This window comes from Temnothorax longispinosus, chromosome 5, assembly GCF_030848805.1.
Source record: "Temnothorax longispinosus isolate EJ_2023e chromosome 5, Tlon_JGU_v1, whole genome shotgun sequence".
Taxonomy (NCBI): Eukaryota; Metazoa; Arthropoda; class Insecta; order Hymenoptera; family Formicidae; genus Temnothorax; species Temnothorax longispinosus.
In genome coordinates, this window is record NC_092362.1 from 6,701,718 (window position 1) to 6,724,067 (window position 22,350).

The window sequence follows — 22,350 nt, forward strand, 5'->3', positions numbered from 1 at the left end:
GAGAGAGAGAATGAAAAAGATAGAAATCAACAGCATTTATCCAGCGGTATTCTAAAAATACAACATTAACACACATTAAACGCCACGCGAGTTTCGGCACGAACTTCGTAAAAGTTCAATTAAAGACTGCGTATCCATTGTTATGCGGCACAAGTATAATAAGAGTAAATGAAACTTGGGACAATTTATGCTCGTTAGCTTGTTCACTCGGCTCTTTTTCGACACCACACATGCGACTACGTGTAGCTATTTAAATATTTTTATTAAAATTAATATAGAATTGCAAACAAACTTTGATCATAATTGATTATAATTTATCTGATAATTGACTTTAAGCATATATTAACTAATTAACACATGCAAATGTACAAAAAATAAACAGTTTACTTCTTATATTGTAGAATTCAAGCGTCTATATATAAAAATAAAAATTTCGATTCTCACGGTAACATTCCAATTTTCAACAATTACAATGGGACTGACTGAGGAATTCAGGGTTAAAGGGGGATTAAAGGGTTAAAACGCCGTAATCCGCCGCGTCAGGCAGGCGGAATTGGAGGCAAAAATCCAGCCAGCGATTAAATCATTCTGACGACATAACTGTCGGGCAGTTATAAAGCGACGCGAGAGCTTTAACCGGTTCGTCGTCGCGCGTGTGGAAACAATAACTCTGTAATTGGGCCAATAATAAAATAATCGTTAGAGACTTGGGAGCTGCATGCGGGTATATGTCTGTCTCGCCTCTCTTTTTCTTCCTCTTTCTCTCTCTCTCTGTTCTTGTGTACATTTAAGTGCGGAAGATGTTAGTCTCATTGGCGTGAAACATACAGCTTACGCAATCGCGGTTTAACGTCGTAGAAAATTTCGAAATTAAAAATCGCTAAGAAATCTACGAAAGTTAAAGTGCTGGTAGTGTAAAATTAGCGTATTTCGAGGAATTAGGGTCCTAATCTTTTAATCAATTTTTTAATTTTTTTAAAAGGAGAATTTATTATTATTTTACATTTCTTTTATCTTAGGAATCTTAATATTCTTTGTTTTAATTTTATCCTTATTATTATATTATTATATCCCTGTTCTTATATCATTACTATACAATCTTAGATCGCACTAGTTGGGAGAGGATTAATAAATGACTAATAATAATTTAACTTCTTTTTTAATTATATCCTACTTTTGCAACAAAAGGATAGCGGTAACATGCGCAATTATTAATTAAAATATCATAAAGTATCGAAAAGGGACAATGGTAAATATAAGGATGAATCTCTCGAAGGTTGAAATTCGCTGGCGTATTCGAAACAGTTCTGGGTTTCCGGACTTCCGACAGTCGATACCGTGCCGGCGATTTATCGGGCACAGAGTGCTCTGGTATCGCTGATTCCGATCGACAAAGGCCTTGGAAAAGCTATTATACCCAGGGTGGTCTCTCGCTGCTTATCGAAAATAGTTTCGTGCAGCACTTTTCCTTTAAAATGCAAATTTTAAGGAAGGTCAGTGCACAGAATTAAAAAACAATAACTTTAATACAAGTAACATCCTATATCTCTCGGTTAATTCTTTGTATAGATTATACATATAACTTGGTACAATTTCAAATTTAGATTAGATATCCCATGGTTATTGAAAATAAAACAGAGAAAGGCGCTTGGTCGAATTTTTTTTTAAGATAAGACAAATCCTTATTGAAAAATTTGCCTTTGATGGCTAATACACAAGCCGTACTTTGAATGCATTGAATAAGCGATAATTGAAATATTTTTAAATGGGACATAGATAAGAGGGATGAAGGTCTTCGCGAAAAGAAAGGTGCTGACGTTGTCGTCTGCTTTAAGCTCCACCCCGTGGCTCGGGATCGGTCGATGAAACCCTGTGAACCCCACCTTAAACTCTATCTCCGATAGAAATGTATTATGCAACGCACGCGTACTCACCACTGCCTTGCTCTTAAGCTGGACTTTAATACTTCGTCCTCCTCGCTGTCCTCGCGCGTGATATCATATTCCGCGAAACAACACGTAAGTGCCTTTTGACATTAAATATTTTAATCGTGGGCGGCTCTGTCCCTCTCTCGCATTTACCGGACACGATTATGGTCGTCTATATCCGTCCGCTCTGAGTGAACGCACATCCCCCGGCTATATTGTGCCGCTATTAACAGGCTTTAAGCGAGAAGAGCATGTATTTGTTAACAAACAAACGTACATTAAGACATTTTACATTTATACGTTATCGGAAGAACAAATTTAAAGGCGGATCTTCTTTATGTTAAACACAGCGACGAGAAAGATATAAAATACAGTTGATCTTAAGTATATTTGCGTGAAATAGATTGGACGCAGGAAGGAAACTAAATATATATACTTACAATGTACATATTTTTACAAGGGTTTAAAAATCTTTCAAGCTATAAGCGACATATGTTTGAAGCTACACTTACAATTTTAAATTGGCACATGTGGCGAAGCAGCGCGTAAAAGAGTTTATAAGCTCCTATTATTTTCAAAAATAATAACGTGAAATAATAGCGTTTCCGGGAAATGGTCGTTATTGCAGGTTTATTCGAACGTATTTTCGCTTCAGTAGACAGTGTAGACACGTAGAAATAATATTTTCTAAAAAAATAATTTCAATACTTGCATCTTCTCGCACGCGCGCATAGGTCCTCGACGTAGCCTTGATACGAGCGAGATTACAAGGCGCTTCATTTACGAATAGGATGCGGGAGGCTCCTTCGCTTGTGCGGATCATCCGCGAGATGCAGCCGTCCTGGACATCACACGTCGGTCCCCTTTGATTGTCGAGATTACAGGACGATGTTGTTTGCCCACGTCGTTTGCGCCGTACTTTATACGTGACACTTTACGTTCATTAAGAAGCGTCGGTGCATGGAACTAGCTCGGATCAAACGCGCGATTTCATTGCGGAGCGATGCAACTTGTTCGTGGATCAAGCGTCGAAAGGATTTGTATCACGTCTCTGATTTATCTGCTTCAACTGAAAAACGCGGCAGGATTACATAAGCAGCCCTACTGGTTTGTCTTTTGCATGTTAACTTGAAAAATCTAAAAAATTAAATCTCAAATATTTTTCTTTTTTTTATGTCTTAATTAAACTTTTTTTTCACTTGCTGTTACCTATATGTAATGAGAGTATAGTAACAGTTATCACGCAGAAAAAATATTGTTGTTGTGTCATTCAATTAGCGATAGCTGTCGCATCGTATACGCGTACGATTAATAAAAGTGTTTTCGATGGCAGAATGCGACGTGGTTCGCAAACTAAATATTTATCGTGTTATACGTGCATTATCGTGTGAGTATCGTTTAATCATTGCGCTCATCCAATATCCTCTAATTCGTTTCTGCCGAGTCCGTAGCAAAACAAATATTGGCGCTGCCAATGCCGGAATAATCCAATTTCAACTTCACCTTCCTCGATCCGTCGAGTATAAAACATGTTAAATCGGGTTTACGCGTCTCGTTGTTAATGCGTGATTTTTTTGAGGTTTCAAAGTGAGAGAAAAGGAGAGAGAGAGAGAGAGAGAGAGAGAGAGAGAGAGAGAGGGAGGGAGAGAGAGAGAGAATGAATCTAACATCAACGTGTCTTGTTAAGAGACTTACATCTGTTAAATACACAAATACATCTTAAAACAAAACAACTTAAAATGAATTACATTTTTATGAAAAATAATAACCTCCATATTTCTTTTATGTAAAGGTAAGATTATGTAAAGGTATCTAATATAAGATGGTGTTAATTGAATTTGCGAGACAAGAAAACGTCAACACCCCGGTCAACACACACGTTTTTATTTCAGTTTAACGTCTGAGTTACAAGAAAAACGTCAAAATAAAGTTGCATCCGTTCCATGTTTTCTTGAGAAGTGTCAAGGCGAACCGAAAGTTGTCATCGACTAGGATATATTTCATATATTCTCGTGTTAGTTTTATCAAGAGACATAAGAACTATATAGGAAGATATATAGACAGACATAGATATTTTTAGCAAAAGTAAGAAGTTAAATTGACGACACATAGTATACTGACTTAAATATTTATTATATTAGTAAATTTAATAAAAATATACGTAAGTAGATGAAATTTACAATTAGTTTAACAAGAGGAAATAATTCAAACTTTGCCATCGACGCCACGTGACTAATACACAAATATTTTAGTGGAATTATTTAGTTTATTGAAATTTTTAATTATGTAAAAATAAACATTTGATATAAGATATTTTTTATATTTTACATTGTGGTGCGAAGTTCAGGCGTCTCAGATTGAAGAGGAATTTCTTATGTCAGGTTCGGGTGCGTCAGACCGTCGGCGTCACTGGTTGACGAGGGAAGCGTTGAATTTATTAATCACATCCTGATGCTTCCGACATGAAAATTGATGGAGAGCACATTGATTTCTAAGATGTGTATACGAACATTAAAATTGGGTAGTTATTTACTAAACGCGTAGTAAAGAAATTTGATACGATGCCGCGTCATTGACACGTAGTTATAAGATACTGTTGATACTGTACAATTATTAATAGCGACATATAATAATTAATAATGAATTATATGATTCGGGAGCTCTGCTGAAGCAGAAAATATTCAAAAATTGAAGTATTTTGAATGCTATTGAATGCTTCCGTTAAAAATAATATGCTCTCAATAATTAATTTACATTACTATTAATTTTGTGAAACAAATAATAATATTGTATAATAAAATTTGATAAATAATAATGAATTAAGAAATTTTTTTTTTTTTTAGAACAAAGTATTCAGACATTAAAGTTTAATACTGAAAGTTAGGTAGCCTTTAGAGATAATGCTATATTTTCCAATGAACAATTAATTAACAGTATCGTTAATTTTTTCCTGTTACAGATCAGCAGCTAAATGGTACGCAGTTGGAACATCTGGTAACGGTATCTACAAACGCATGTAAGTAATCCGCAGCATTTAACAATAATCGCATTAAAGTTTTACGTGTGCACGCAAATTTCGTGTTATATTTTTTAATAGAACTTATATTTTTAAAAATATTTTTTGCGTATTTACCATGGTTACCTAACTTAACCAAGGCATTTAACTAATACGATTAATCTTTTATCACGTCTAACTAAGATATTCTCTCAAAAGATATTTTCTTACAAACATCTATTACGGGAAACTGGGGAAACTAATCATATCATGATCATGTAGAATTTATAGCAATAATATGTTCATCAAGAAATCGCGAACTGGCTGTATTGACGATGAAACATATGTGTTGTTCGAGACTCATTTAGCATAAACCAGATAAACCTGTAGTATTCGCAATCATTTTGGTCCAGGCAGACGCGACTGCGATAATCAGTGGATTATGCATCAACCTTGACTGTCCAGCTATTATTAAGTGCAGCAATCATTCGTACCACGCGTTCGTAAATGTGTAATTAAAACGACAAGTTGTCGCTATAATTGCTGCTTTCCTAAACAGTTTATGCGACTCGCATGGCAACGAATAGGAGTGAATAGGTTTTTTTCCTCGTTTACATTCTTGTCCGCTTGTGTTTTTCCGTAGTTGTATCCTTCGCGCATAATTGCATTTTAAACGTGCATTCGCTGAGAGCATGCATGTATAATTCATTTTTTTACTTCATAACTGGTACACTGAGAAAAAAATTTGTTAATCCCAAAAAATATTTTGTCCGATACGAGCAACTAAATGTTTTAGGTAGTTTAACCAAACATTAATTATAATTAAACAATTATTATGTTTTACTTATTATAATTATTAAAATTATTATTTAACAAATTATTATTATCATCAAACAAAAAATTTCTGTTATATTTCAGCATACCGTATTACACTTTCTTCCTTTAGTGAATTTCATACTCAATGTGTCACGGCGTCTATTTATTTGCCGATTTTCGTTGCGCCGCTTCAATCGACTTCTGGATGGGCGCAACACAGCCCGGTCCTGACCCGAATCGTCGATTGTTGTTCGGCCGCGAGCAATAAATTCGCGAGTGTGCAGAGGCGAAACGGGAACTGTCTCCTCGACCTAGTTCGAAGCAGCGCCGATTACACGCACGGGTTATAAGCATTTCGCGTCCGGAGGCGCGCTTTTCCAAGCGCATATTCTTTTTTTACGACGCGAGTGAAGAGACGACACGTCGACTTGTGTTGCATTAGCAACGTTATCTTTTTCAAAGTCGCTCGACGTCTTCGCTTAGGTAGGGGAAGGTAAGGCACGCAATTAAACATGTAAGAACAACTAGACCTTCCCATTTACGTGATGAAAATAGCATTTTTTAAATTATTATTTGCAGTTTACGCTGGAAATGCTTATACAATCATTCTATACAGCTATTTTAAGATATTTACTGCTGTTTGTACAATACTTGCATTACATGGTTACACAGAATTATCATAAACAGAACAATTGAGAACATGGCCTCTGTTTAAATGTACTCTTAAACGATTAATTGTATCCTAATCATATTGGTTTGCTTTTCCCTTGGTTTGTCACGTTCGTTTATTAATATAAGACAACGAATATCCGAATCTGTTCTCCACCGATATACGTCAAATCAAGATTTAGAATTGACGTGTCTTATTATTAAAACAACTGTCTTATTTTTGTTCACCTATAAAATTTTAACTCAGTCCACACGGTCTTTTAATGATCCGAATAATTGAAGCCTTTCTTCGCGCTCACCTCGCGCTTATTGCATGATAAAATAAATATGTTGATAAAAAACTTGGAAATTATTAAAGAAACAAACGGGAAAGTCAGGATAAAGTAATTAAACAATATGTGTCTAAAACAACTTTCATATATTATATTTATGTGATTTACGTGTAAAGATAGCTGAGATAATTGTGCGTACGTAGTAATGGCATATTTTGAAACGTTGTATAATCTTCCGACATGCAAAATGACGAACGTCATCCGGCGCATCTCTCTAAATCGCACTCACGATCGAATGCATTCCATGAAATTCGATGCAGTTAATTCGATAATAGGCTTATTTCGATAGATAATTCCTAAGTGAAGCCCTCAATGTTTTAGCATTAAGCCATAACAACGCGAATTTGTTGCTAGTTGAGCTGATCGATGGGTTTCGTTATTGTGCACGCGCATCGTTGCGCTGAATGTGACACATGTATATATTCGGCTATTAATTACAATTGTCCGCTTTCGAATCGCTCGAAAGATTAAAGGAATGCTAATTCGCGTAAAATTGTTGCCTGGATGATAATAGCGTTGATTTCGATCATCGATATAATGTGTACTAATTGAAAATTCTCTGTGAGGGAAATTATAATTATTTTATAATTTAAATTAATAAGGGATAATACAATTATTTCATAATTAATTGTAACATAATCGCTTTCACACAATATTATAACAGCGTCATTACGCGCGATGTAATAATAAATGCTGCAATATATGTTGCAATACGTCGAATACGCGTAATAAAAATAACAGCTATAAATAAATAGATGCGCGATTCTAAAACGTTTGTTCTCTCTTACCGTAGACTCACGTGTGGAATCGTGTGCCGTTTTTCCAAGTTTAATATACCTATACATTTCATATATTTATCCCAGACAAATATGTGAAATTATTATCTCAATCTAAACCTACGACTACTGACGCTTTGTGTCAGACACATCTCGTAGAAACTTATATCATCCGATATTTCATCAGTCAGGCAACTCGTTTCTTTATCGCTGAACTCGTAACTCTCTATGATGAAAAAGTCAAACAGGGAGACGTGATTTCGAGAAGAATGATGCACTTGCACTATCGTTGAGACTGTAGCTTATTTTCTGGGAAAAATTTCGGCGATCACGAGATTAGTATCAAGTTGATATTGCATATTGTACTTTTATTTTTTATTTTCACATAAAGGAGCGGTTTTTCGATGATGTACGCAAGTGCACGCGCCACGGAGATGATCCTTGAGCTTTTCCAACATTTAATATCCTGCCGGAAGATGAAATACTTTTATCCTCCGCTTTGTTTCCACGAGGAAAATAGACGAAACCATATCGCATACACGATTTCTTCCCCGTATCTTGTTTCTTTTTCTTTGCTTTCACTTTGTTTCTTGTTGCTTTATTGTGTTTTTCACGACTCTTCAAGTTTTCCGTGAAAAACCTTAAAGAAAGAAGCTTATTAGTTTTCTAGGATCACTATTTTCAACGTCTGTTAAGCTCTAACCGGCGGTTAACTTTTCAGAAAAGCGAATAGAAATTGGTTATTTTAAAAATTAACCGTCGTGGGTCACTATTTCCAAGTATTGGGCCGATTGTAAAACCCTATATGGGTCATGAATTATGACGTGCGAGACACATTTAATCGCGTTTTCCTGTATAAGTAGATGCCGCGCGAATTAATCTAATTAATCAAGACTGTCGGCACCACCATAGATCTTAATTCTAAACCTGTCAAGACTGAGAAAATTATTTTGAAATTATTGTGAAGAAGAGAAAGATCGTAAATTTATCAAAATATAATTGCAAATTAAAATAAATTGCAAAATTCGGGAAACATGATGTACATTCTATGATTCTAAGTTACTAGTATATAAAAATTCTATATTATAAAGCAAACTAAATAAGATATTGAGATTCTTACAAATGATCAAGTCGATGTTGCTAAGTAAATTCCCATAGTAATCTCGTATGTACAGCAAAGTCTTTAATCTTCTTCATATTGCATTTTTTGTTATTGCAAGGCAGAAAATGGAACATAGAACGTTCGACACGAAAATAACAAATTGAGACAGATCATCTCTCCTTTATCGATGACTCGTATCCCTTGTGTAACAGTACTTATTAGAGTGATAACCCATTAGCGATGTTAGGATGGATGGTACGAAAAAGTAAAGGTAATAAAGTGAAAATGTCAAGGCGTGGCACTTGTTCGATATTTTTCACCTTTTGCGTGTCTCCTCGCTCGCAATATCATGCACGAGGCGTGGGAGAGGGATATTTACAATTATTGTTGCCTTTTCGATCACGAATAGTAAATGCCTCTCGCCGCGTCGTGTCGCGTCGCCGTGTAGCCTCGTCTCGCTCACGTAGTTCGAAGGTAACGAACGCGAAGTAAGCGAAGTTCATTGTCTGCGACCTTATTCGAGTGCACGGGGTTGTAGACGATCTCTCGCGTTCGCAAATGTAGGCCTCGGTCGGTTAACTGGATCACGACACGCAATTTCTATCCTAGACCTTCGTGAGGCTTGACGCGATGAAATCCGTTATCGCGCGAAATCCGCAGGCGTCAGTTGATCTTGATTCCTGCAAGCGCGATGCAATATTCAAATCCGACGACGGCATTTAATTTTTTGCGACATGTCACGCGAACCAGCGCGATTTGTTATCAGATTTGTTTGTAGTTTGTGATATTTCCGAGAAACTTATTTCCTCGCTTATTGCCTATTATTCATCATTTATTTTTTTATAATAGATTTTAGCATGATGTTTATGCGATATAAACTCAGTGATTATATACACATTACATATATAACAACTCGTGTCTCTGCGTATGAAAAGAAACGACGTGTCGATTTTTGAACGTCAGGATCCCAACTCTTTTCGTCTAGTTCGAAAGAACTTTCAACTTAATTGAATTCTATTACAAAAATTTTCCCCACGACCAAATTCAGATCCTTAAGAAATTTAAGAATTTTCTATTTCCATTGGAAGTTCTTGAATTGAATAAAGAATTAGTTCCTTATGGATTACCCTGTACGTGTTCATCGTAATGTCCGTTGGAAGCGAGAGACTTGATACTGAATTATACATAGTAAAACCGACACGTGGGACGTCTGTGGTATACATGATGCAAATGGCGGTGTATAATCGCGCAATCCGATCTTGCCGCGATCGATCATTTTCTCTTCCGATCGCGGGGTCACGAGAGACGTGACGCTGATGGCCCATCGCGACCGTCGGCGTCGTCATCATCTTCGACCATGTCAGACCCTGAACTGAAAACGAGGTTCATTGTCTGTGACCTTACTCTGTATGTCGCGGTTTTATTTGTAGATGCGAAGAGGCCTCGATTGTTAACTAGCGACTGGCATGCGATCCACCTACGCCTTTTTTTCCCCTCGTCGAGAGCGTCGAGATTCGAGCCTCGAAGGGCGGTCGAGAGCCTTCCGAAAGCCTTGGTCTTGATCGCGTGACGCCACGTAGATCCAATTTGTTCTCTCGAGCGGAAGTCGAAAAATTATTCCCTTTCAGGCCATGTTTATCGCCAGTGTATCAAAATGAAAATAAATTAATTTCACATTAGCAAGGATCAACATTCGGTGAAGCCTGTCCTTTGGGGACAGGAATAATATTAATCGTCAAAGTTAATTTTCCAACGTCAATTATCAATATCTGCCAACATTAATTAATCCAAAATTAGATGCTTGTCAATTCCAAATATAATTTAAATAATATTCCGTTTCTCTCGTTATATATATATATATGACACTTGATATGATATGTGAGCATGATGTATAGAAAATATTTTGTTGCATAAAAGGTTATTTCGCAGATGAAAGTTTCGAGTGGATAAAAATGAAGAGTTGATGTAAACAAGTGCGCCGGAACGTACGAAAATAGTTTTACATTAATTCAATCTTGTCGTTAATTTCGAGATATCAATCGCGTGTAATTACCCACCCTATCAAGCGGCGGTAACGAAGAATAGCTACATATTAAGTGAACATACGAAATTATCGGAAGCTCGTCGAGAATCGCGCGGTACAAATTATTGGTCTGCCGATATTAATTTATAACGATCGTTACTTTCCTATAACGCTTTATTAATTTATAATCAAATTGGATCGAAATGTCGCTATTGTTTCCAGAACTGATAAATATTTCTGACGTTTATGCAGATGTTGCATTATAGTAGAAGCAATATTGACATTTCTTGCACGTGTGATTTGGTAATAGATTTGAATAAATTGACCTCTTCTCATTTCAAAATTTAAATTGAAATTGAAATGCTAAACGTCAGTTAGTCAAACCTGTGCCAGACGTAGAACTCGAAACGATAAACAGACGTATAGAAATAAGATTGTATTGATTCTAAATTGGGAAGCGTGAATATTACTCTCGCAATTTCTGTTCGTTCCGCAAGGGAGAACACTTTGGTTGTTACTTGTTTGTTGTCAAGCGGGTCGTCTGGCGCACGAAGTTCGATTACGAAGTGGAATAGGTATGATTGTGATCGGACGAACGAGTCCCGCGGGGCAGACCATTAATGGCGGCGAGTGCAGGTCGCAATCTTCGCGCAGGATACAGCACGTCGTTAAATGAAAGGAAACCGAGGTTGCAACGGGGTACGGATACGGTAGCGCGATACCTCCCTCCCGCGCTTTCCTCTTAAATTAAGTGTCCTAGGATCGTGGCCTGTGCGATATACGCACAACGGGTACATATGTCACATGCCGGGACCGACATATATTCGTCGAAGGGAATGCCGCGCTCGCGTCGAGATATTGAATTCCACGTGCGGACACCCTTTTCGGGACAATTGTGCCGATACTCCATTAATTTCACAGTTTCAAAACGATAGATGGTTATACTACGGTTACGGTATTCAAGAAACATAAACTATAATAGAGAAAAAAGCCACGAAAGTCAGCATGTACTTGTTTCTTTTTATTAAAGACTTCAAAAAGCACATCTCCTTATATTAATACCGTCTCGTCATCAATTTTTTAATTTGTAAAATGATGGATGAAATCATAAATGAATGCTTAATTAACTTTTCGTAGAGAACTATTTTAGTTTCCAAGAATGCATGTCGTCCTCTTTGCACAAAGCTCTCTGATAAATGAATATCCCGCAATGGGATGATCCGTACACATATCTCTCGCCACAACAGACGTGAACGAAGAGATAATTGCCTCTGCTCTTTTTTCTCCGGCTGATGAACTGCTATACTACCGTTGAAACCATTTTTCTCCCGATATCGCTAAAAACGTAGCCTTGAGCTTCCGGTGGTTAACAGGTGAGCCATCGAGAGATCAGATTCGGCGAGACGACGGTTTGCCTTGCCAAATGGCAGCGGAACGCGTTAACAACCCGCAGGCCGCATCTGGCACGTACGCGTAGGTAGTCAATATGCCCACATACATAGACACACATACATACAGACATGTGTACATAACGTATCTACGGTCGGAGAGAGAACTCCTAACTCGCCGTTAGCGAGTCGAGCAGTAGGGTGGCGGAGTGGGTGGCGGTTAGGTGGTGAGCGGATGGGTCGGTCGCTGGCGGGTGGTAGCCTACCTCCAGTCGGGTAGTAGTAGGTGCGCACCCTACGCGGCTACCAGGTGAGTGGGGCAGAGGCCAACCCCCGACACCCGACGCGAAACGCGAAAAACCACTTGTGCGTGTGTCGATCCTGGCTGTCGCGTCGTCTCCCATCGCTCCGATAGAGTTTATCCTGATCCTCATTGTTATTACGCCGCGCGATTCCTTACGAGATAGGTAACACGTACCTTCTCGGTTTCTCCTCGTCGTACATACCTTCTCTTTGTCCTTCTCTCTCCGTCTCTTTCTATTTCCGTCTTTCTCGCCGGGTCACCCGGAGAACGGTCTTGCAGTGTCCCGCCCGAGGGGCGACATTCCAGATCGATCGTAAGTGATCTACGTCTACGTTGTGGTCGGACATAGATCGTCGTGTAGAGTGTAAAGCATTAACGACGGAGGAAAGAAGAGGGAGCGTTTTGCTCGCGTTCATTTGTTCGTTCGAATTGATCGCGAGAACTCAAAATAGTTGGATACTAATGTCCGGTTCTTCCCGATCCGTGACACGCAGGTGATTCTTGATTCTATTCTCTGAAAAAAATCCGGTGAGTCCGTTGTACGAGAGGAATGTTTCGGGTGAGTCGAACATCTTATGAGGAAAGAATAATGTAAACTGGAGTGCAAAATGATATAAATGTCAAAGAAAGAAAACCTTTAGCTCGGGAACGAGCGCCTGGGGTGATTTTTACATCCTACGAGTATCGAAAAAGTAAAGCTCACGTCACAGTAATTTTAATGTGCTTTTTTCGATTTTTAAATATTTCTTTATTTTTCTTTACTTTTTTAAAAAATTTAGTAAATTTATATATATTTTGTCCCCAAATACTAATAAATTATAGAACAATAAAAAATATACAAAATGTAATTAACCCTTAACCCGCAAACGTTTTTTTAGCACCTTTACGCCGCAAACCTGGGTCCTGACGTTTTTTTTAAGTGTTAAAGGGCTGCAAGAAATCTGAAAAAATTCATGAAGGTGTTTCAAAGCTTCACTTTGAAATATCAATCATAAAATTATAAACAATTTAATTTTTTCACATAATTTGTATTCAAAAGTTACAACTACATTTGATTTTCGCCCAGACGAAAACGACCCAGATTTGCGGGTTGAGGGTTAATAACAGTGACTTTTAATTGGGATGTAAAAATTCTAGGTGACCATTTATGCCAAGAAAAAAAAATTAGGCGCCCGTTCTTGAGTTAATAAACTTAAAAATTTTTCATGAAAATATAGAAACTAGAAAATATATTTACGATATATAAATATGTAGATATATCATGTATTGTGTATAAATTCTATTATATCCTTTTAAGTTGCGAAAATACACGGAAAAGAAATTATTAAACTCTCTAAGAATAAATACATTTACTTATTTTCATGTTACGTAGAAAATATAAAAAGCATTGATAAGATAAAAAAGTAAAAGATTAAATAATAAAAAAGCATGAGATAAGAAATGAAAAATACAAAAGATATGAAAGTTTAAAAAATATTTTGGCTTTTATATCATTTTGTACTTTCAGTGTATATTTGATCGTAGGAAGGCACTCACTTTTACATCATTAATAATGATTTTCACAGAGCAATAATTATTTTAAATAAATGAATTCTAATTTAATGCCTTTTTGCGACAATTTTCTTTCCCAGGATTATCGACACGTCTTCATGATAGATTTTTATTTTGATTGTATTATAATATCGCTTTACCAAAATCTGATTTTAATTTAAGACGGCACAATTTTTTCGCATAATCATAGTTGTAAAATTTCTTGAACGATTTGACATCGACAGAAATAGCATGACGATTCTTGTAACTTTGCAACTTTCAGCGATATTCTCGAGAGATATTCTGAAAATCTAAGTCGTAGTATTCCCGATTAGTACTGAGAAAGTCATGCGACAAGAAAGTTTTGTAAATTTCACTGATCCTTGGAAGATCACGTGACGTCGATAGCAGAAAAGGCAGCGGCTTCATCGATCCATTCCCATTCCGAGCCTATCCGGGTGTAACTAGGCCGCCTTTCCAGGATCCTTGATGGACGATCTACTGTAGATCCTGAAGAGGAGTTTTGGAAGTTGTCTCAAGTAGATGTCTCCCTAGATGAGCCCGAGAACTTCTTTACGGGATAGATCGTTCTTTCGTGGCAGGAAAATGATCTAGATTGCTAGCGCGCGATTGTTTTTCAAGGATCTCTTGGAAAAAATTCCTTAATTTGAAACATTTTTTATTTTTAAACATTGTTTCTTAAGATATTAACTAATTATTGGGTCAAAGTAAAATGGTTTAAAAGTACAACAATAGAAATAATTTTACGACAGGATAAAAAATATTGCAGGACATTTACAATTAATGTCATGCTAAAAATGGGAAAAATGTTCTAAAAAAATATAATAAAATGAGGATTACGCTAATCTTAGTTCTTGCGGTTGCAAGGGAATTGTACGCGGAAAGAGTGACGCGGTATATTATATTATAATAAATAAAAACAATTATCTTTGTACATGTTCTTGAATAATATAGTATCTGTTATTAATTTTAAAACTGATTATCTTAATAAAAATAGTATAAAAATGATTTTTAAAAAATACATTTTATTTATAAGTAAAAACGAAAAACACAGTTAGATAAACATAAATAGAAAATGATCGATCGTGAAGCTCTCATGATATGGAATTAATAAACATTAATACTCTAAGAAGGGAATATTCGGAGAAGAGATAAATTGAGAAATAAATTTTTAAATAGAAACAATCGCGTGCTAGCAGAAAAAATGGAAAAAAGGCGATATACGAAAATATAATGTATAGAGTTATTTGGATCTCCACTAGCAGCTGGTTGATACGCGAATCAACGAGCAGCAGACTGAGATCGATGGCACCTATACAAAAATAGAAGGAATGCGCATTAGCTCACGTTTTGTTCGGTTAATTAATCAAGAATCGTGGTAGTACGTTTATATATTGTGGCGATTCACAGACATAACGCTCGTAACGAATGTAGCACAACGCGACGTACTGGAGCGACTTGTTGCACATGTGAATGTGTTAATTTATTAATTTTCCACGAATTCCGCCGTTGTTTCTTTATAACGGGGCGTTGCACTCGTTATCATTGCTCACATTTCCGTTACCGATCGCTAAAGATATTATTTCTCTGTTGCATTTTATTCCTATTATTATTACCATTTTCCCTTCTTGCTTTTCCCGGCACTGCAATTTGCATTACGACGTCTATCGACTTTGCCCATGCAAGTTGTGTCACAAATGTTATTATTATATACGTTATGTTAATGGAACCCGTGCAATATTTCTGCAAACAACGATGAGACACGTTTCTCCGGGGATCATAATTCACCGTGTGACGGCAAAACGGGTCCTGCTTTCGGTCTTTCCGAACTCACGGATCGTTTTATCCACCATTTATCATCTGGGAGGGAGGTGTCGCTGTCAATTTTCAGTACCAACCACAAGGCTTTTTCGATTCGTTCGTCGTACGGCAACGTTTTTCCCCTCGACCTCGTTCGGAAATCGAGAGGAAGAGAGAGAGAGAGAAAGACAGAAGGCGCACATGTGAAAGATCGTTTTGTACGTTAATGCGCAGTGTCACATGCGGGATCGATGATCCACGTAAACGAACGAAACGTAATCGGTCAGCAGAACCGAAATAACCGTTGACTTTATCTACGCGATATCCGCGATTTATATCACGTGCTGCTTCGTAATGCAATTTCATAACGCAATTATGCGTGTGGCATAAATCTCGCGTGCTGACGGAAGTACCAATGTGCTCACGTACACGAGTTAATTAATCGCGCGAACGTGACGAAATAGAGTGCATCTCGATTAAAGTCTTGAGAAAATTTTATTGTCGTTCGTGACGCGGAGCGCGTAAAAGGGAATAAGGTATCACTCAATTATTACGGACGAAGGAAATTAAGGGCTCGTGAAAAAACACTCGATGAATAAAGTTTAACGTCTAATGACACGCGACACTTTGCAGTTTCGTGTGTATCTTGCGATCCCATCGCGAGTTTCAGTTTGCCGCTAATTAAGTCGGACGGCTTTCTTCTGTATTTCCAGGTCGAAAGTCACGACGGTAACGCTATTACGAACACTTGTTGTTTGTATGTATCTGTATACAGGTTTACATGACGATGTGGCGTGATACATGCTGGATGAGCGTTACGTTTTATCGATCGCTGACGTGTAATAGAAATAGCGGAGCCGTGCGTTAACTCTTTTTTTCTCCTTTCCCCGTAATGTTGCACCGCTCGCAACCGGCATCACGCTCTTCTAATCAAGCAGATAAAATGGTAAAAGATAAAAATTGATCAACGAATGAATGGCAGTCCATAAGCGTGACACACGTGCATCTTGCTTATTTTAAACGGTTAATTTTGTTAGCTTTTTTGCGTTTTTATTTAGTTGCTTTTAATTTATTTCCGCAATTTTATCTAGTCTATCCATTTAGTTACTTTCTTCATCTCGCCGAGTGAGGTTCTTTATTTTCCCACATTAATTGTCGCTTTGATCTGATTTTTCCAGCTTTGTGGTGTATTTATTAACGTTGCAAAAAGCGGAATCCCGTCGGGTCACAAGCGCTTGGTCGTGTTCATGAAGTATTAGCGAATTGGAAGCCCATTTAATAACGATCGATCGGAATCTTATTTACATTTTCAAGCGATATTCTAGAAACCGAGGAACGTCCGTGATCTTCCAATATATTTTCGATTACGCGCAAGTGTAATCTTGTTTTTTTTGCGCAATTTACGCATTTAGGCAGCATAAAAATATAGTAATTATGCCAATAAATTTATAATTACACTTTGCTATATAATATTATACTTGTAATTAATTAAAAAAGGACATATAAACATATAATTTAGATAAGTCGTGCAACGATGTCATAGCAAAATATTATAAAATTCGATTATGCCAATAGAAAAGAGAGAATGCACAAAGTTGCAAGTTTTTAAAAATGTGAAAAATAAACATAGATATCTCTTAAGATATTCAAGTGTAACGTTATGGATCAGTTCTCAGATTTTCCGTAAAAATTCATCGAGGCTCTCCGGATATGTCGAATCTGCCTAGCTATATCCACGATACTTTCAACAGGATCGTTCAGTCGTGTAAATGCTTCCAGAATTAACCGTTCAATCCGATCTGAACGATTTTTCGCTCATCGCTGAAATCGAAGATCTACCGCTGAGAGTTTATCGGTAACTTTTCCGGCGGGGAAAAGGGAGCGAATCTTGTTCTTCAACCGAGATTCCCCGAAGACTTTTTTCTCCCGTTTTTCGCGCGCGAAATCTGCGCCGGCACGAAAATAGAAACTGTCATTCGATAAATCGATCCCGCGCACCGCCGAGACGGAGGAGACTGTGGATGTCATTGCTATAGTATTGTCGCTCTCTCGTTGTGCGTGTGTACGCGTGTGAGGGTACAATCTACGTGAGCTGCAGCAGACATCATGAGTGCTTCCGGCGCGATTCCTCTGATCCTAGCGAAGAAGGAGCAGATCGTCGAAGGCAAGTAATTGCGCTCGTTTTTTCCTTTTACCTCGGTAAAATCGTTAACTCTCTAGAGAGAGAAGGCTAATGGTAGGAATGATTTATTCGACAAAACCAATTTTACCCGAAACTGTCTTACACGGATTACATCAACGAAAGTTCGAACATCAATTTATGATTATAAGTGAGCAATAATGGAGCTACTGATAAATATTTATGCAGATCTGAAGGACATGTACGTGTATCGTTGCATAATTTATTGGCTTTAATAACTTATTTATTCAAACCAACTTTGTTTGAACTGTCGTGTATGCCATCGATAATATCGTCGAAAGTTTACTAATTTATTATAACAAGCGAACGTGATGAAGGTATTAATAAATATTGACGCAAGTCCGACAGGCATTTACGTATCGATGTTATAATTTTTTCTTTCTCTTTTCTTTTTTTTTATACAGTTTACCGTTCGGTGACGCGCGATAATAGCGTAATCTTGAAGCTAACGATTAGGTAATTCCAAGAGAGCGCGGTTATTATTACGCTCATATATTTAACATATAATGCAAATTCCGCGTAATACAGTGTGAAATACGCTGTAATAGACGCGTGACCCTTGAGAGGAAAATAGACGTTCTTTTAATAGGTTCCACGCTAGATATAAGTCTATCTCTTGCAAATGATACCCGTGAATTGTTTGTAGAAATGATCGATGCGTTTCTGATACGTTAACCGCTGCTTAAAATATATATCCCAGAAAGAGCGGCTGAATTAATTAAGCACAAAGAAATTGCATGCTCAAGAAACATCAATCTAAATTGCATAACGCTTTTCGGAGATCTACTCTCCTCCATAACAATTCCTCCTCTATATATACAACAATTTCTCTCTCAGAATAATCCTTATCGCGAGAAAGGAGAGAAAATGATTAATCGTACCTTAAACTAGAAGTATTTCACAGGACCAGCAAAAAATCCTAAAGAAGATTTTCCCCGTGAAATTGCGCATTCGCGGGATTACGATAGAATCTCGTAAATTGACAAAGATCGAATGGCACGGCGACACGGAGGAATCCCTTAATTGCGTAACGCGTTGATCGACGCGCGACCAGCGATTAATCGATCTACGATGTCGGAGGCGCGTGAAAGCGAGGCGTCGGCGTCGCAATCAACTTGCCATTAACTGAGTCACCGGATGATGCGTTCTTTTTCCATTATTTTGCGCGCGGCTCCGAATTTGGCACGTACAAGTCTTTTTCGCGTCGCAAGCGTGCGCATCTTTATTACACACCTGCAGCGGAAAATCCCGTTCACTCGCGATGATTGCGGCTATTCTTGCCCACTTGGATTTCTCGACTTAGCGCGCGCACGTGATTCCAAGAGAGGCGGATTCAAGATAAATATCTGCGATCGCAGATAAGCGGACTAATGAAGGAAGGAAATGTATATACCGTTTCCTTCCTTCAGTGAAATCATACGATGAAAATAATAATAACTTCAGCTCATAACGGGCTCTCCCGATAATACGCTGATTTATTTAACTGTCGATCTATTTAATATCCAATATGAACAAAGACTCCACGTGGAAAGTTTTAAATCTTCTTTATAATTTTAACTCGGCGACTAAATGTGGTAACTATTCGATTTCAGGCAGACTTATCATTATATTAAATTTCTCAATTATGGATTCTGAGAAATGAATTTTATTTGATAGAATTCATTTTAAAATAGCCATTGAATTTTGCTGAAGATTCAAGAAACGCAATTTTCCTAATTATTTTATAATGTACTAATTTTAATTAAATTTATACACTCAATATGCTAAATATCGATTTAATTGCACGTGCAATAAATTGATCCAACACGTCATAATTTTTGTTAAAAAATTTTAAGTTTTAAGTTATCGGGGCGGATACATGTTCCGCGATAACTTCCTTTATCGCCGATGCGGTGTAAAAGCTTTACCACCTTACGTTCTCTCCGAGTTCGGGTCGGAGCTGGCGTTGTACGATATGTAAATGCGGGCCACTGGGAACAATGGCATAGAATCTCTGTGGATTAACCCTATCCCGAAGTAACTGTTCATCCGACGACCTCTTACGCGGAACGAGCGCCTGAATGCCTCGCCCAGCCGTTGAATTTTCAATTGGCCTCGTCGTTAATCTCGATTAATCCCTTGGACCCTTTAGTAAGAAGTCTCGGAAGCTCAGTAAAAACTGCGAGCAAATGTACAAAGCCGCTGGCTCGAGTATCGAGATCCGTACAAGTGGTGTGACCCACTTCTGCCAGATCAAATTTTAACAATGGATCGATCGTTCTATGAATTTGCGATCGATTCTTCTTTCGCACAAATTTAACGAAACATGTTACTATTTCGGGCAACTATGATATGTCAAATTTTTATTACATTATTTTATATTTTAATTTTCTATCGATTTATAAATCTCGAAATGACGATACATTTTGCAATTACTTAATAAATTATTTACTTTTGCATGGCATAAATCAAATCTCGTTATTCAACCGATTTTTCTAATAATCTAACGTTACTTAAGCTTTGATAGAGTATAGCTTTGAGATAAGCTTTGAGAGAGTTTTTCTATAACCACTCTGAATTCGGCGCACGTTAACAAAAATCCGCTTTCCCCTTTTCTTTCTCGTTCTCATTTCTTTTATCATATTTAAAACATTTCTTGAAAGATGTCCGTAACTTTTGGAAAAATTTATAGAATTATATAATCAATATCAATATAGGTATACTAAATACATCTATTTAATTTTAAATTATTTATATTATAATTCTTTACATTTTGGCAAAACAGTAATTTCTAAAGCTCTTTCTGATCTCTAAAATAAATCTATAAACTTCGAAACACGATTAGTGAGTTAACTTAAATTTGTAGCTGTTTGGTAGAACGAGCAATAAAATATTGCTGAACGGCACATCGATATTTCAACAAAGTAACGAGCGTAGACGCAGAGAGTCGATCGAGCTGGTTGTAAACGTGTCTTATCCTATTCCCGATTCTCATAGTCGGCTTCGTCTCACGACTACACTACTTGCGATTCGACGTAGACGCGACAATAGATGTTAAACAGCATGACAGTTGATCTCTAAAATGCATTTGCCACAATAGTCGCTGTCACGCCGCGCGTTGTGTAAACGGTTCTCGTTTACACATTATAGTTTTAAGGTGGTTTATTCGCGACTATGTGAGTCAAAATAAACCTCATTTTAAAACTTCTAATTTCATACACTTTCATAGTCGACTAAATTCATTAATGAATTTCTCAAAATGATTGTATATCACAAATCGAATAAATAATCAATAATAAAAAAGAGGCGAATGAAAATAGTCCAATTTTCTTAGCGTAGTACAGAAGAGCTTCAGATGTGGCAACGTCGCAACATTCATGTAAACAAATGGTTGCACGTGTATCGTTCGGAGCAATAAACTTAGAGGTTAATTTTATTTAAGTGCAACATTTACTTTTATATCATGAACGAACAACCGCGTTTTAACCTATGCAACTCGCGTTATGAATTCAAAGCGCGACGTTGCCACATATCCGAAGGTTTGTGATCACAGTGAGGAATGGACTGAAATCGATGTCTTTTAACTAATTTTGTGAACATTCTATACGGTTGAGATTGTTGGCTTTGGTACCATATGATTCGGAAGACACTCCTCTGTTTTTATTCTAATTTTCAACCTGATCTGTCTTTTCTATAATTTACTACCATCAATTTATCTCAAAATTACGGTCTCTCACGCGTCGTCCGCCATAAACGCAATGCTTAAGATAGGGAAAAAAGCATATTTTTAGACAATAATATCTCGAAAACTACACGGTCAATCCATTTCAAATTTAGCATGAAGATTCGTCAGTTGCTTAATTACTTTTACTGAAAAAACTGCATTGATCTGTTTTCATAGGTTATATGGACATACCACCTTAATCGCGAATTACTAGAAATTATTCGAAATCACGTCTTTATTAAATTTGTGCTAGAGCATAATCCGTCAGAACTGTTTTTTTCAATCAATCGTTTTAAGAACAAAAACGTATGATTATGATTACTTATATTTATGATGTATTATAATTCGAAAAAGGCAGAAGGAAGAAAATAAAAAGGAAAAGAGAAGTACTCGATGGTCTGGCAGCGACTTTGCATTACGGCTCACCAGGAGCTCCGCTCTCTTTCTGCCAAGGTTTTCTAAATTCAGCATTTCTCGAAAGACGCGCGTAAGAGGAAAGACTGCAGTTTCGTCGCTTCTCCGCGCACTTCCCGACAGCAGCAACGGTCTTGAAACTGATTTTGAACATGTCCGTTTTGCGGCGAGATGATTATTATATGTCGCTGGAGAAGTTCTGACGGCTCGTAAATGCGATCACGTAACTCGACAGGTAAAGATCGGTTGTCGCCGATATAAGCGACATTTTCTTGTAGAATGCGCTCGTGCAATCTCGACGCTTTTTTGCAACGTAAATAGCAAAATGAATAAAAATGAGTAGTAGCGG

The 22,350-nt window shown here is 37.3% G+C and overlaps 1 protein-coding gene and 1 long non-coding RNA gene across 18 annotated transcripts in view; one reads left to right on the forward strand and one right to left on the reverse strand.

Moving 5' to 3' along the window:
- Positions 1-22,350, forward strand: part of Kcc (solute carrier family 12 member kcc) — a 76,296-nt gene that overhangs the window by 6,982 nt on the left and 46,964 nt on the right. For 3 of the 11 annotated variants that reach the window (XM_071778553.1, XM_071778554.1, XM_071778556.1), the window contains exon 2: positions 4,888-4,944. In XM_071778553.1, the coding sequence (XP_071634654.1) occupies positions 4,888-4,944 (57 nt within the window). Of the gene's footprint in view, positions 1-4,887; positions 4,945-12,230; positions 12,893-14,911; positions 17,849-22,350 lie in introns of those variants that run through there. The other 8 variants (XM_071778559.1, XM_071778557.1, XM_071778562.1 and 5 more) reach the window with 8 other exon arrangements.
- On the reverse strand, positions 1,133-21,845 carry LOC139813204 (uncharacterized). Of its 7 annotated transcripts, none has more exons than XR_011732067.1 (4): positions 8,637-9,460; positions 7,529-8,156; positions 5,847-7,299; positions 1,133-4,382 (listed from the first exon to the last, which is right to left on the reverse strand). It is a non-coding gene; the product is annotated as an uncharacterized lncRNA (long non-coding RNA). The 7 variants fall into 7 exon arrangements; XR_011732065.1 differs by having other exon boundaries at positions 1,133-1,468; positions 1,935-4,382; positions 5,847-8,156; positions 8,637-9,457; XR_011732069.1 differs by lacking the exon at positions 8,637-9,460 and adding an exon at positions 18,766-21,845 and having other exon boundaries at positions 5,847-8,156.